Source organism: Lonchura striata, chromosome 11 (genome assembly GCF_046129695.1).
Source record: "Lonchura striata isolate bLonStr1 chromosome 11, bLonStr1.mat, whole genome shotgun sequence".
NCBI lineage: Eukaryota > Metazoa > Chordata > Aves > Passeriformes > Estrildidae > Lonchura > Lonchura striata.
Genome location: NC_134613.1, coordinates 23,990,477 through 24,005,041, shown reverse-complemented (window position 1 = coordinate 24,005,041; position 14,565 = coordinate 23,990,477). Strand labels below are relative to the sequence as shown.

Below are 14,565 nucleotides of genomic sequence, written 5' to 3'. Positions count from 1 at the left end.
CTTGGAGGACAGGGAATGGTGGCACTAAGGTGACTCTCCTGGTTCCTGCAGGGCCCTGGGCTCCTTAGCTCTGAGGGCTTTGTGCTGGGGGCACAGAGGGTGAAAGTTCTCCAGAGCAACAGCTCGGGAAAAGGAGTCAGATCCCAAAATCTGGCAGTAGGAATGTTCCCAGTTCCTCGGGCAGTGGCTCATTGCTGGGGCACTGGGGGTGACTCCCAGGAGCTGCTGCACTTCCCAGCATTTCCATTTTTACTGGGCTTGGGATCTTTGTCCATCCCCGCCGCCGCTGCCCCAGGACCAGGGTGGGCAGAGGCCTTTGGGGACACTGAGGTGACAGAGGAACAGCCAGGGAGCAGGAGACACCGGGGAGGACACGGGGGACGGGGACAGCTCCAGGGGGATCCCATCGGGCAGGATCTGGGGTGCTGGGGGAACTCGGGATGTTCCCGGAGGAACTCGGGATGCTCCTCCAAGCCCGGGAAGAAACACGCGGGCCTCACCTGGGGCAGAAAGTGCTAAAATCGTTCCCTCGGATTACGGATCCTTTGCATTTACAGCGGGGAGGGACAACTGCAGAGGGCAGCAGCGACCCACGGCAGCGCTGAGCCGGGAGCAGCCCCCGGCTGCCCCATGCCCGGGGGGATCTCCGAGCTGGAGTGAATCTCGGAGCCGGGGGGATCTCGGAGCTGGGGTGAATCTCCGAGCTGGGGGATCTCCGAGCTGGGGGATCTCCGAGCTGGGGGATCTCCGAGCTGGGGTGAATCTCCGAGCTGGAGGATCTCCGAGCTGGGGGATCTCCGAGCTGCGGGATCTCCGAGCTGCGGGATCTCGGAGCTGGGGGATCTCCGAGCCGGGGGGATCTCCGAGCCGGGGGGATCTCCGAGCCGGGGGGATCTCCGAGCTGGGGGATCTCGGAGCTGGGGTGAATCTCCGAGCCGGGGGATCTCGGAGCTGGGGGATCTCCGAGCTGGAGTGAATCTCGGAGCTGGAGTGAATCTCCGAGCTGGGGGATCTCCGAGCTGGGGGATCTCGGAGCTGGGGGATCTCCGAGCTGGGGGATCTCCGAGCCGGGGGATCTCGGAGCCGGGGGATCTCGGAGCCGGGGGATCTCCGAGCTGGGGGATCTCCGAGCTGGGGGATCTCCGAGCCGGGGGGATCTCCGAGCTGGGGGATCTCCGAGCTGGGGGATCTCCGAGCCGGGGGGATCTCCGAGCCGGGGGTGAATCTCCGAGCCGGGAGGATCTCGGAGCCGAAGGGGCCGGGCTCCCTGCAGGTACCCCGGCAGGATGCTGCCCTCCTGGGCTTACACCTCCGCAGGGGCTCAGAGCAGCCCGGGAGGGACGTGGAGGAGCAGAGAGCTCAGCAAACCCCCCAAACCTCGGAGCCGGGGGGATTCGGCCAGGGCAGCTGCTGGCGGGCACCTTCCCTCCCACCGGCTCGCCCTTGAGCAGGAGGAGCAGCCCGAGCCCAGGCTGCGGCCCAAAGCCCAGCACAGCAGAGACCCCTCCCCACCTCTGCCCCCCATCCTGCCCATCCTGCCGCCCCTTTGCCAGAGCCCGACACACCGGGAGATTTCCAGCAGCCTCTGCATTCCAGCTGCCCTTTCCCGGTCCGAAATCCCGTTTCCATCCCGGAGCTCCAGGCTGGAGGAGGAAGAGGGCCGGGGGGGGCTCGAGTTTGCACACACTTTACTCGGGGTGTAACTATTACTCACCGCGGATGGCAGAGCTATTTTTATTCCATTTCTAAATGTCTGGACCCGGCTGAGCCTTCCCTCGGCGCGGGGCAGGGGCCGGGGGCTGCGGCAGCCCTGCCCTCCCACCGCACACGTGCAAGGGATTTACTGAATTTCCAAACCGGCTGCTCCGGGCGAGCAAACACGCCGTGCTTGGGACCAGCTGCGGAGCGGGGCAGCTCCTTTCCCTCCCCCCTGCCCTTTTCTGTGCCTTATCCCACCGGGAATGTCCCTCTGCACCGGGCAGCCCCGGGAGGAGCTGCTGGAGCGGTGGCCGGGGTGCAGCACCCCGAGGTGGGTGAGGGCTGCTCCCTCCCGGAGCAGCTGGCAGGGATCAGCTGCCAACTAAAATCCAAGCAAAAAGATAAACCAGTCACATTTTTCAATCCTCCCCTTGCTGTCCTGGCGTTGCTGCCCCTCTGTGCTGTGCCCGCAAAGCCTTTCTGTGCAGCGCAGGAGGCTTTAAGGACAAGAGGAAATAAACTCATTTCTTTTCATTCTCGGGAAAGGACAGCGGCAGCTGAGCTGCTCCTGGTCCCCCTGGCTCGCTGCCTCCTCGCCTGCCCGGGCTGGCACCGTGTCCCTGCCCAGTCCGTGGTGAAGGACCGGTGACCCCTGCGGCTCCTTGGGAACTCAACCCCTCCAGCTGAGGTCACCCGGGCTGGACAGAGGCCCCGCTGAGGTCTGGGAGCCGTGAGCACAGGTGCTGTGCCAGGAGAGCTGCTGGGAGCATCCCCTGAGACACAAACAACTCCTCACCAGCAGCTGCTGCTTCCCCACCAACGAGCTCCTCTTCCTTCCTGCCTCCAGCGTGGAAATGGCTGGAGGTGACCGAGGAGGCACAAAGGTCTCACTTCTGACCTGAAGCCAAGGGGCTCTCTCAGAATCCTGGGCTGCTTTGGGTGGGAAGGGACCTTAAAGCCCCTCCAGCTCCTGCCCATGGCGGGGGTGGCACTGGATGGGCTTTAAGGTCCCTTCCCACCCAAACCATTCCACGATCCCATCCCAAACATCGTTTGATCTACAAGCCCTTTCCTCCTTTCGCCCCACTGCAGCAGCTGTGTCTGAATAACATCCTGCTTGTGTTGAGACAATAAAAGCATCCTTAGAAGAAGAAAAAAGGCATTTCTATATCCCATCCAAGCCTGCCTTCTGCCTGTGGGAAGCCATCCCCCTCGTCCTGTCACGCCAGGCCCTTGTGAAGAGCCTCTTTCCAGAGACACCCACTGGAGGTGTCTCACTGAAAGAAAATACTGCAGATATTTAAGCCAGATGTGGTTTATTGTCACTGATAATGCAGTTTCTGTGCTGGTGGGAGGCCTGGCTTGTTATGTGGCTAAAAAAGGCCTGGTGTGCCACAGGAGGGATGATCCTGGATGATCCTGTGCCCTCAGCCAGCCACAGCTGGGACCCTGCACGTGGAAAGGCACTGCAGGAGGGGCTCGCCAGATCCTGTGCCACAAATAAATTGATTTGCAGAACCGATTTATCCCATCAGCCCGGCTCATGTTTTAATCAGCAAATCCCAGTTGCAAAGGGCAGCTGTGAATGATTTTCAGATGCAAACTGATTCCTTCCTGCTGCCAGTGCCTGAACCGTCTCCAATTAACTGAGAACCTTCGGAATTCCCCATGGGGAGGAGAAAATGTGAAAGCCACCTGCTTCCTTCAGTAATTGTTTAATTTAGCACACTTTGTGAGCTGTGGCCATGAGAGCCCAACACAAGGGTCGTCCCTTTGCAGTCCTGGGAGGGTGACAGGGTGTGGGGCAGATGGTGCTGGGGACGAGGAGACCGGGACTGGACACAGATTCTTGGACCATAACAACTTTACACCACCTTGGAAGGGAATAGAGCACAAATGGCAAGGTCGTGGCTTGTTTGACATAAAATCACACACAGGAATGTCCCCGTTTGGGCTGAGTGCTGCTCTCCCCGCAGCCCAGGGCTCCAGCCTGACTCTGCCCATGCAGGAAGGACTGCCCTGCAAGGTCCCCCGGTTTTTGGGCATCTTCCACAGCCTGAAGAGTAATAGGGAAAGGAATTCCTACCTAAATGCTCCTGCCCTCCTCCAGAGACCAACCTGGCAGGAATCCCTCCCCGGGACAGGGAGGGATTTGCTCCCACACCGCTCCGGGAGCAGGCGGTAGGGGCTGTGCCTCAGAGTAAATGGGATATTCTAGTTAAAAATCAGCTAACCTTAACAGAGGAGAATCTAGATAAGCAGGGAAAAAAAAAGATTTAGCCTGTAAGGCCACAGAAAAACACCTTAACCAAGCATTACACTGCTACACATAGAGAAACCCAGGGACTGAGCACTTGGCTGCCCACGAGGGAGGGACGTGGCACTCACTGCCAGGGCAGCTTCCCTCCCCTGCCCCAAGGCACGCCAAGGACCGGGAATGCCCTGCTGGACTCCAACCCTCCCTGGTGATGCCCTCTGCTCCAGAGGGACACAGCAATGGGCAACAGAGCCCTGCACAGCCCCAACTGAAGCTGAAACTTTCTTCCTCTGCTTCTTAAATTAAATCTATTTAGCTTCAGCGCGTAAACATTTTAATGAAAATTACAGGAATGGGTTGCTAGCTTCAAGTCCCTTAAAAAAAACAACAAAAAAATCCCTACCCCAAAGGGTCGGCAGAGCCGGCGGAATGCTGGATGCTCACCTCAGAGATACAAAAATAATAATAAAAGTCAAAGTTTGTGCTGGCCAGCCAACACCTTGGAGAGGCTGCAAACATCGAAGGATAGCACCATGAGCATTTCTGGGAGGTCTTCCCCAAGTGTTGCTGCTTTCAGCTCCCCCTTCCCTTTGCTTCCCCCCGTGTGCCTGGGCTGGGCGGCCCTGGCAGCGTTCCCGGCAGGGCGGTGGGGAGCAGCGGGACCCCAGCCGTGGTTGGAGCACCGTCAGAGGGTGGCACGAGTCCGCGGGCACGGCCGCCAGCCCTGCCCGGGCGCGGCGGCTCGGCGGCAGCGCTGTCAGCTGCGGGCCGGGCACCGGTGCCCGCGGGCGCGGCCGGGCACGGCTGGCAGCCCGGGCCGGCGGCAGCTGCGGCAGCACTGGGCGCGCACGGTGGGCAGCGGGCACCGGCCCAGCAGCCGCAGCGTCCGGCAGAAGGCGAAGCTCAGGCGGTCGCGCTCGCAGGGGGCACCTGGAGGGGAGGCAGGAGCACAGGGTGGGTCAGTGCTGCTGGCACCACGGGCACGGGTGCCCGATGTCAAAATGGGATGATTGTAAGGTCCCCCCCAGCCCCAACCCCTGCAGGGCTCTGTGGGAGCGATGGGGGACACGGACACAGCTGCCCCAGGGCACTGCCCGCTGTGGGACCCAGCACACCCCTCTGGCTGCCCTGGCAGGGGGCTCAGAGACCTTGGCACCGAGCAAAAACACCTGTGGCTCCCATTTTAGCCTGTGAGAAACACTGCCAGCTTTGTGTGAAGATTTACAGGTCGCAAGAGTTTGAGTTAATGTAACACCGGGTGAAAAAGTAGAATTTTGGGGGTTCTTAGAATGGGGTTCAGGAGGCAAGATGGAGGGATTTGGGTGTGTCTTGTCATTCTTCTCATCTCCATTTTTCACTGTGACGGTGACACTTTTTATTGGTTTGGAGTAGAGCCACACTGTCTAACAGAGGTGATTAGTATTGGGAATTAATTGTAAATAAAGCACACGTAGTTCATAGTATAAAATGCAAACACCACCCTAGAGAGCAGACAGAATGCCATGGCCGACCTGCTGGACAGAGCTTAACAGGACAAAGAAAGAATGTTATAGATAAGAGAAAATAAATAACTTTGAGAAACAAAACCAATGCATCTCAACTTCTTTTTTGGCTGCAGCGCTGGGAGGAAAAGGCTTTTTATGATTTTAGGGCCATCTTGAGCACAGAACCCCAGGAGCCCTCCTGCACCAGGGCACCTGGCATTGCCCATCCCCACAGCAAGCACAGCTGTGCTGCTGCCAGCAGCCCCAGAGCACAGAGGCTGCCAGGGCACCGAGCTGAGCTGCAGGGGACAAACCCCCTGTCCCCTGTCCCCTGTCCTGGCACCTCCTGCCAGCCCCCCCAGCGCCAGCAGAGCGGTGGAAAGGCCAGAATTCCTTTTTCTCTGAGTTGTTTTGGTTATTTTGAGAACCTGCATCATCTGGTTTGCTTCCTGCAGGTGTCCTGCAGCCCTCAAAACAAGTCTGGTGCTGCTCTGAGGACGGGCTTTGTTTTGGGAACGGCTGCTCCAGTGGCAGCCCAGGCCCCACCTGGGCTCCGGCCAGCAGCACAGACCCATCCCCAAATAAACATGATTTATAGGAATACAGAGCTGGTTTGTTTGTATTTTTGATTTCCTCCTTCTCTACTTCATCTCAGAGAAGGCATGACTCGCTGAGCCTGCAGCTTCTCACCCAGTGGCGTCAGACTGCCTTAAATTACATCAGCTCAGAGTCGAGCCAGAGCTTAAAATCTGTGACTCTGTGATTCCAACTTTACCTCCGGCACAAGGAATTAAAATAGATGACAGCTTTTCTCTGGAAAGGGGCAGAGCTGATGCACTCTGGGCCAACCCCCCAGTGCTTTCCCTGGGCACCCTCCACCAGGACCATGAGAGCAGGGGCAGAAACGGGGCAGGGAATGGGATTTTCTCTTTCTCGGGACACTTCTCTGCAGGGGCGATGCCGTGACCGAGCCAGGGCAGCTGTGGCTGACCAGTGCCCCTGTCCCCTCTGGGAACAAAGGCTGTGCCGAGGGAACGGCTGCTGCCCCCATTCCCACGGGAGCAGCCCAGCCCAGCCCAGCCCAGCCCAGCCCGGGCGAGATGCGGCAAATGCAGAGCAGAGACTTCTCCCCCGGTTTGGGATTGCAGCCACAGCCCCCTCCCCCAGCCCGGCAGCGAGGAGGTCACCACACTGCCCTAAAACTCATTTTCTATTTCAGCTGAGGTCTTTCCTCCCTGCCTCGCGAGCTGCAGCTCCTTGTGCCTGGCCAGAGTGCCCCAAAAAGCAATTTATCACTGCAGTGCTGGAGCAGCAGCGCTGACAGAGCGGGCTGGGGGGATCCCAGCTTCACAGCACCCCTCAGGCTGGGTGGGACACCAGCAGAGGGTTTGCCCTGCTGGGTGAGCACAGCAAATGAGAAATCCCTGCAGAGCCCAGGCCAGGAGTGCAGCACATCCAGAGCTGCGGGAGCCACTGGAAAAAGGGAATTGTTTGTTGGTGCTGTGCCCCACGGGGCTGCCAGGATAATCCTCCCTGGGAGCATCCCTGTGGCTGCACAAGGCACGGCCTGAACGCCCAGCCCTGCTGCACGGGGACACTGGAGCACAGCAATGCAGGTATTGCCATTTGCTGCAGCACAGGGATGGCTCAGCAGGGCTCCTAAAACACCTCAGGGGTGTCCACGAGAGTGGCAATCGGCCTGGATGCCCACGGATGGGTGGGAATGTCCTGGGCACTGCTGGGGGATGCTCTGCCCCTCAGGACATCCAGCACTCGCAGCTTCCTAGAAAGTTATTCATGGATCACGACCAAGCTGCCTCCTGCCTTCCTTGGAAAGAGCTGGGAAGGCTCGCGCCGGGACGCTGCTTTCCAGGCCTGCAGGGATGGCTCAGCTCTTCCCTGCTCCCAGCAGGAAATTCCTGCCCCTGCACCATGCCCGGGCAGCGCTGAGCCCACCCTGCCAGGGGTTGCTGCTCTCTGAACTCCTCCTCAGCCTCACAGGATGGGATCACTGTGGGAAACAGCAGGGGTGGGCTTGGGATGGGGGAGAGGAGCCACCACCCTTGGCTGCAGCGCTGCTGACCCCACAGGAGACCCCGGCAGCACCCCAGGGCTCCAAAGCCAAATGACCTCATGGATCAGAGCATATCCAGCTTGGAAGAGACCCACAGGCATCGTCCAGTCCAAGTGCTGGCCCTGCACAGACACCCCCAGAGTCCCACCCCACGCCTGAGAGCGTTCCCAACGCCCCTGAACTCCGGGAAGTCACTGGGAGTCGTGGAGGGGCCGAGTTCCCATCGCTCTCCCAGCCTGCTGCAGGCCCAGGGTGGATGCGTGCGGGGTCAGGCTCAGGTCTGAAAATCTTGGCTGAGCTTGTGATTCCTCCCTGGAATTCGGTCTTGGGCAAGGGAAGCTGTAATAAGCACTTAATTTGTCAGCTCTTCAGAGAGGGACCTACAGAACCCACCCAATTTTCATTGAATCCTTTTACTGCCATTTCTTTCTATTAACAATTTTTTATATAATCCTTGCACTTCATTTGGAAACGTGTTCCGTAAGTCCATGCCAAATTTTAGGCTAAAGAAATAGCTTAAAGCAGGGCTTTAAAAATCCAGGCTAAGTCAGCACATTAGAGACTGAAAACCCCCACTTTTTTGGGGGCTGTTTTTTTAGGTCGGTGTGGAAGTCGCTTTAAATTTCATTTAAGCTTCTGCCAGCCAGACCTAAGCTTTTACTTTTATTCCTGGGAAAAACAAACTTCCTGGAACACGTTCTGTAAAAACAAGGAAAGGTTGAGCTTGGAGCTGAGCTAGCAAATCCAGGGAATTAGGCTGCTGACCTCTGGCCCTCAGGATGCTCTCGGAGCCAGGGCTGAGTTGAACAAGTGAATCACCCCAGGGTCCTGCTCGGGGGCTGAGGTGCCTCCCTGTGGTGTCTGGTCAGCATGACGGGGTGCATGGGATGCACGGGGGGCACGGGATGCATGGGATGCATCCCCACTGCCAGCCTGGCCTGCACAGGCTGGCACTGAACCCGGGACAAACCCACAAACCCCACAGTTTTCAGGTGTCAGCCCTGCTGCAGGCAACATCTCTCTCCTACATTTTATCAAACCAGGGAGTCCTTTCTGGACTATCCCTTTCCCACTGACTCCTGCTGTAATTAGCAGTTAATTAATTGCTCTCCATGCCTCACTCAGCAGCACCTCCTGGCCTCACCACTTGGATAGGGACCGACACGCTCAAACGACAGAGGAAATTGGGATTTGCTGCCATTATTTCCCACACGGATCCCTTGTGGACGAACTCGGTGACTTGCAGAACCATGACCAATTTAATTTCCTTACTTAATTGCCAATTAACGGAGAACCAGGCAGCCCTGGGGAGGAGCCAGCAAACAGGAGCAGTGGGACAGGGACGGCACGTGGGGCTGAGCCCGGGGGAGCAGAGCCGGCGCTCCTTGGGCCCACCACCCTGAGTGACCAGCTGAGTGACCAGCTCCATTCACCCCCCCATTCCTCCTCCAGCACACAGCCATTCCCACTTTTCTGCTTTAAATCTGTCTGACCTGCTGGATAAGCTGCTGCAGGCTTCTCCAGGCCCTCATGCAGACCTGGGGCTCAGCTCCTTTCCAAGACACCATAACCAACTCCCAGATAAATGTCCCCAGCCTCTGGAGCATCGCACGGAGGCACTGGGGTGCCCACGGCTCTGAAGCTCCCAGGAGCCATCTAAGGACACCCTCACAGCTGGCTGCAGCTGTAAGGCAACAGCCACATTCAAAAATAACCTTGGTGGAATCTTCAATTAATTTATAACCTGGCAACAGCTCAAGATTCTGGTTCTAATTAATCCCGACCTCCTTTAATTGAGGAGCCGATTGCTGCGAGATGCTTGTTAGTGCTTCATCTGTTCCATCTCTGCTCCAAATCCATCTGATAGTGGTTTGAACATTTAAACCCTGCTGGGGTTATTGGCACTTTTGTGTCCGGTGAGGACACGGCCACTCACAGAGCCAGCCCTGGTTCTGCTGGTACAGGAGCACTCGTGCCACAGGAGAGAGGCTCCTGTGCTCCTCACAAAAACATGGATCGCTCCAGCCCGAGCCCATCTTGTGCAGTAAAGATCCCCTGGAGCACAGGAAAGGCCTGCAGTTACATTTATGTCTTTCTGGGAGCCTTTGCCTGTGCATTTACACATCTGGGATTTCCTGCCATGTGAAAATTTTGTTCCCCTTCATGCTTTGGCTGGAAACGTTTGTATTTCCAAGAGGCGTTTCCTGCCCTGGGCTGCAGCCAGAGCATTTATGTCATTTTTGATCCAGGATTCTACCATTTATTTGTGTGCTTCCTACACATCTCAGTGGTTATTCTGGTCCAGCCTTGGCTCCACAGCTCTCATCACCAAGCCTGGCACGGAAATTTTCCCCTGACCAAAACAGCCGGAACCGCACCTCGTGTCTTGAGCTGGGCTGACTCATCATTTCCTAAGTGCTGGAGTGCCCCATGGCCCTGCAAATGCTCCAGAAAAGGAGCAGATTAATGGCTAAAAACATCCTGATGGCCAACAGCGTCAGTGCTCAAATCCCAGTTAGCCAAAGCCAAAACGCTCCTGCCTGCTCTGGAATTGGTGTTGGGAGGAACACGCTGGGCATGGGATAAACAAAAAGAGCTGGAAGGCTGCAATGGGTGTCCCAGGCTGCACAGGGACCTCAGGGATGTGTGGAGCAGCTCCTGCACCCCAGGCACCAGCTACTGCTACCCCCCTGCCCCATCTCTCAGCCCTCCCTTTGTCCAGTAAACCTCCAGGAGGTCCAGCAATACTTTCTGGGCAACCAAAGAGCTTTTCTTTTGCACAGACACATTAAAGAGATAAAGACATCAGTGACATCTAATCTCTCTCTATACTGCTTTTGTGTAAGGGCTGCTAACTCTTGCAGTCCCCAGATTTCTGTCTCCCAGGTGACTGCCTGGTGCTTGGGATGTGTCCCTGTGAGAGGAAGAGGGAGCAGAAGCCAGGTGAGTGCCCGTGGTGCGGCCAAGCCCTGTGGCTGCAGCTGGGGCAGGTAAATGACAAACAGGTTGACACAGGGCTGGCTCCCTGGAGCACCTGCTCAGACACACCTGAAGATGCTGGAGAGCTGCTCCTTTATCCCATCTTCTGATGCTGGGCCCAGCTTGTTTCACAAGTCTTGTGTTCTGGGACTTCACCACTGAGCAGCTTCCTGAGAGCTCCATCACTGGGTATTCCCTGTGCCCTCCTGTTCCTGAATGCCCTGCTGCCTCTGGATGTGGTCCCTGCGCTGGGTGACACCCCTGACCCCAACAAGCACATCCCAGCTCACCTCGGTGCCAGCAGAACCCTGCCTGGCCCTTGAGGATGCTCTGACGTTTGCAGACAGTGACAACATTCCCACTTAATCATCAGGCAGCCGAGTCAGCCTTCCCCAGCCCACGCAGGAAACGCTCCCTCCGTCTCCCACGGCCTCCACGCCACTCTTTACCTGCCACTCACCTGGCTGGGAGCCGTCGCACTCCTGCGGGTTGCACTTCTGGGTGCTCTCTGGCCAGGGCTGGTGGCCGCACAGGCTGCTGTCCTCCTCGGGCACGCCGCTGCGGGTGTCCACGCACCGCACCTGGCGCCGCTGGATGCCCCCTCCGCAGGGCGCCGAGCACTGCGGGGACGGGGGGCTCAGGCGGGGGCACCCCCAGCGCCCTGCCCCGGCCCCTGCGGGGCGGCAGCCCCCTCACCTGTCCCCAGGAGCCCACCAGCCAGGCGGTGCAGGGCTGGCTGTTGCAGGGCCGGGTGCTGTTGGGCCTCAGCGTCTCCTCGCAGCGCCCCGGCTCCGGGCACGTCACCAGGCGAGCCTGCTCCCCGCCACCGCACGGCTCCGAGCACTGCGGGACAAACCCGGGACAGCTGGGCCAGGAGAAGCTCCAGGGAGAGCCCAGAGCCACCCCAGGGCCCGGAGGGCTCCGGGAGAGCTGGAGAGGGGCTGGGGACAAGGGATGGAGGGACGGCTCACAGGGAATGGCTCCCACTGCCAGAGAGCAGCGATGGATGGGAGATTGGGAATTAGGAATCGTTCCCTGGGAGGGTGGGCAGGAGCTGGGATAGAATTCCCAGAGCAGCTGTGGATGCCCCTGGATCCCTGGCAGTGTCCCAGGCCAGGCTGGACACTGGGGCTTGGAGCAGCCTGGGACAGCAGCAGGTGTCCCTGCCCTGGCAGGGGTGGGCGAGCTGTGCCCAGGCCAGCCCATACACATTCTTATCTCTCAGGATTTTTCATAGAGGAGCACAGAGAGAAGAAAGAGAAAACAATTTCTATTTCTGCTCCTTGTTTTTCCCATGTGGAATGTGTTTGGAGAATTGTTTACCTGGGGTGTTGCTTGGTTGGATTCTGGTGAGGATTGTTTGAGCTGATGGCCAATCCAACCCACCTGGGGCTGGGCTCTCAGAGAGGGGCACGAGTTGTGAGCGAGTTAGATTTGGGAGTTAGAAAAAGCAGGTTTGTAGTTTTAGTATCCCCTTTAAATAGTGTATTAATGTATTTTAGTATAGTTATAATAAAGAAATCATTCAGCCTTCTGGACTGCAGTCATACACCATTGCTGCCCAGCGGGTCCCCTGCATTTGCAGCAGTACCTCTCTCCAGGAGGACGTGTACCAGGCCAGGCAGGGCGCGCTGTGGCACGGCAGCTGCGCCGGGGGCTGCGCCAGCCCCGCCTGGCAGTGGAACGGCCGCAGCAGCCGCTGGTCCCTGGTGTCCACGCAGTGAACGTCCCGCACCTTGGTGCCCCCGCCGCAGCTCCTGGAGCACTGCGGGGACACGGAGCCACGGTGGGGAGGGACAGACAGCCACGGAGGGGGAGGACACACAGCCACGGAGGGGGAGGACACACAGACACAGTGGGGAGGGACACACAGCCACGGAGGGGGAGGACACACAGCCACGGAGGGGAGGGACACACAGCCACGGAGGGGAGGGACACACAGCCACGGAGGGGGAGGACACACAGCCAGGCAGGGGGATCCCTGTGGGGACGGGAGGTGACCCCAGGAACACGCTCTGCCCTGGGATGGGTTCAGTTGACACCACACCTCCTTTCCCCTCTTGCTCTAGGCCCAGCCAGAGCACAGTCTGTGTGGCTCACCTGTCACTGGCACCCCTCTGAAACCTGCTGGTTTCCAGCTGGAACAAGAGCAGTCTTTGTGCCTTATAGAACTGATGAGCCCAAGGAACAGCAACCACCCAGAGCAAGGAGAGCTGCTCCCCACCAGCGACCCAAATTCACCCAACCCAACTGCAAGCAGCCCCTGACAGGGCAGAGTGGCCAGAACACATGAGAAACCACAGAACCAGAAAATGGCTTGCAATGGACCTTAAAGACCACCTTGTTCCAAGCCCCTGCCATGGGATGACCTCCACTAGACCAGGCTGTCCAGCCCCACCCAACCTGGCCTTTCATCAAATCCACCTAAAGAAGATTTTAGCAAATTCCTGACTTTCCTACCAGCCCAAGAGCAGGAAACATGAAAATACTGTGGGATGAGCGGTTTAAACCCCGCGGCAAGCGCAAACCCACGCGAGCCGTGGGGCAAGAGCCCTCCCCAAGAGCAGGCGTGACCCCACAGCTTGCCCCGCGGGTTTTGGGGACCCTCCCTCGCCCGTGGCCCGTACCTTGCTCCAGTTGCCCACACGCCAGGCCGAGCAGGGTCTGAGGGAGCAGCGCCGGGCGGGCACGGGTCTGTCGGCCGCGGGACAGCCGCCGTCGCTGCCGCTGCTGCAGCGCACCGGCCGCCACACCGCGCCCAGGCCGCACGTGGCCGAGCACTGCAACACAGGGAGCTGCTGCAGTGCACCCCAAACCTGCTCAAAGCCTGCCCCAAACCCGCCCCAAAACCTGCCGAAAACTTGCCCCAAACCTGCCCCCAAACCTGCTCAAAGCCTGCCCCAAACCTGCCCCCAAAACCTGCCCCCAAAACCTGCCCCCAAAACCTGCCCCCAAAACCTGCCCCAAAACCTGCCCCCAGCCCTGCAACACAGGGAGCTGCTGGAGTGCACCCCAAACCTGCTCAAAACCTGCCCCCAAACCTGCTCAAAACCTGCCCCCAAACCTGCCCCAAAACCTGCCCCCAGCCCTGCAACGTGGAGCTGCTGAAGTGAACCCCAAACCTGCCCCAAACCTGCCCCCAGCTCTGTAACAGGGAGCTGCTGGTGCCCGTGCCCACACCCTGACAGCAGGAAGGTCCCCGGGCACTCGGCTCTGCCTCGCCCACGGGCACTGGGAGGTGCTGGGGGCACCGGGGCTGGGGGATGATGTGGGCACAGAAGCTTTCCCCTCTAAGCAATCCCACTCAGGGAGGGAAGGAGGAGAACCCGCTCCTCCAGAGCCCATCCAGCTGTTTCTGCTCCAGGTGGGACCAACCCTTCCTCCAGCAGCTCAGTGGTTGCTCCCAGGAGGAGCCTCATGGCCACGCTGCCCGCAGCACAGGGGAAACGGGGCAGCACCCTGGGGCTGGGGGTGCCAGTTGTTTGCTAATTAGCACTAATGACCCCAGTCCCCGACTGCTGCCAAGAGAAACGTCCCAGAGCCAGCCAGGACAGGGACAGGTCTCACATCCCTACTGGCCATGTCACACTTTTAATGGGACTCACCACGTACCTCACTCCAGTTCCCAACCTCCCAGCTGGGCTTGGCAGGGGCTGCTGCGGTGGGCGATGGTGGAAGCAGAGCCTCCTCCTCCTCCTCCTCCTCCTCCTCCAGCCTCTTCTCCCAGAGTGGGGGGGACAAAGGGGTGGGCTGGGACAATTCCTGCCCCCCGTCACTGGAATCAGGTGTCCCTGGGGGTGCCCGTGGTGAGGGTTCCTCTGTTGATGTCCCTGGGGGTGCCCATGGTGAGGGTTCCTCTGTTGATGTCTCTGGGGGTGCCCATGGTGAGGGCTCCTCTGTTGATGTCTCTGGGGGTGCCCACGGTGAGGGTTCCTCTGTTGGTGTCCCTGGGGGTGCCCACGGTGAGGGTTCCTCTGTTGATGTCCCTGGGGGTGCCCGTGGTGAGGGTTCCTCTGTTGGTATCTCTGGGGGTGCCCATGGTGAGGGTTCCTCTGTTGGTGTCCCTGGGGGTG

The 14,565-nt window shown here is 59.0% G+C and overlaps 1 protein-coding gene across 1 annotated transcript in view; it reads right to left on the bottom strand.

Annotated features, from left to right (window-relative positions):
* Window positions 1-534: 534 nt before the first annotated feature.
* Window positions 535-14,565, bottom strand: part of ADAMTS7 (ADAM metallopeptidase with thrombospondin type 1 motif 7) — a 38,278-nt gene continuing 24,247 nt past the window's right edge. Inside the window, exons 20-26 of the mRNA XM_077785817.1 lie at window positions 14,105-14,308; window positions 13,120-13,272; window positions 12,084-12,257; window positions 11,189-11,335; window positions 10,953-11,112; window positions 4,732-4,885; window positions 535-1,267 (exon numbers count right to left, since the gene is read on the bottom strand). Of these exons, the coding sequence (XP_077641943.1) occupies window positions 535-1,267; window positions 4,732-4,885; window positions 10,953-11,112; window positions 11,189-11,335; window positions 12,084-12,257; window positions 13,120-13,272; window positions 14,105-14,308 (1,725 nt within the window). The remainder of the gene's footprint in view (window positions 1,268-4,731; window positions 4,886-10,952; window positions 11,113-11,188; window positions 11,336-12,083; window positions 12,258-13,119; window positions 13,273-14,104; window positions 14,309-14,565) is intronic.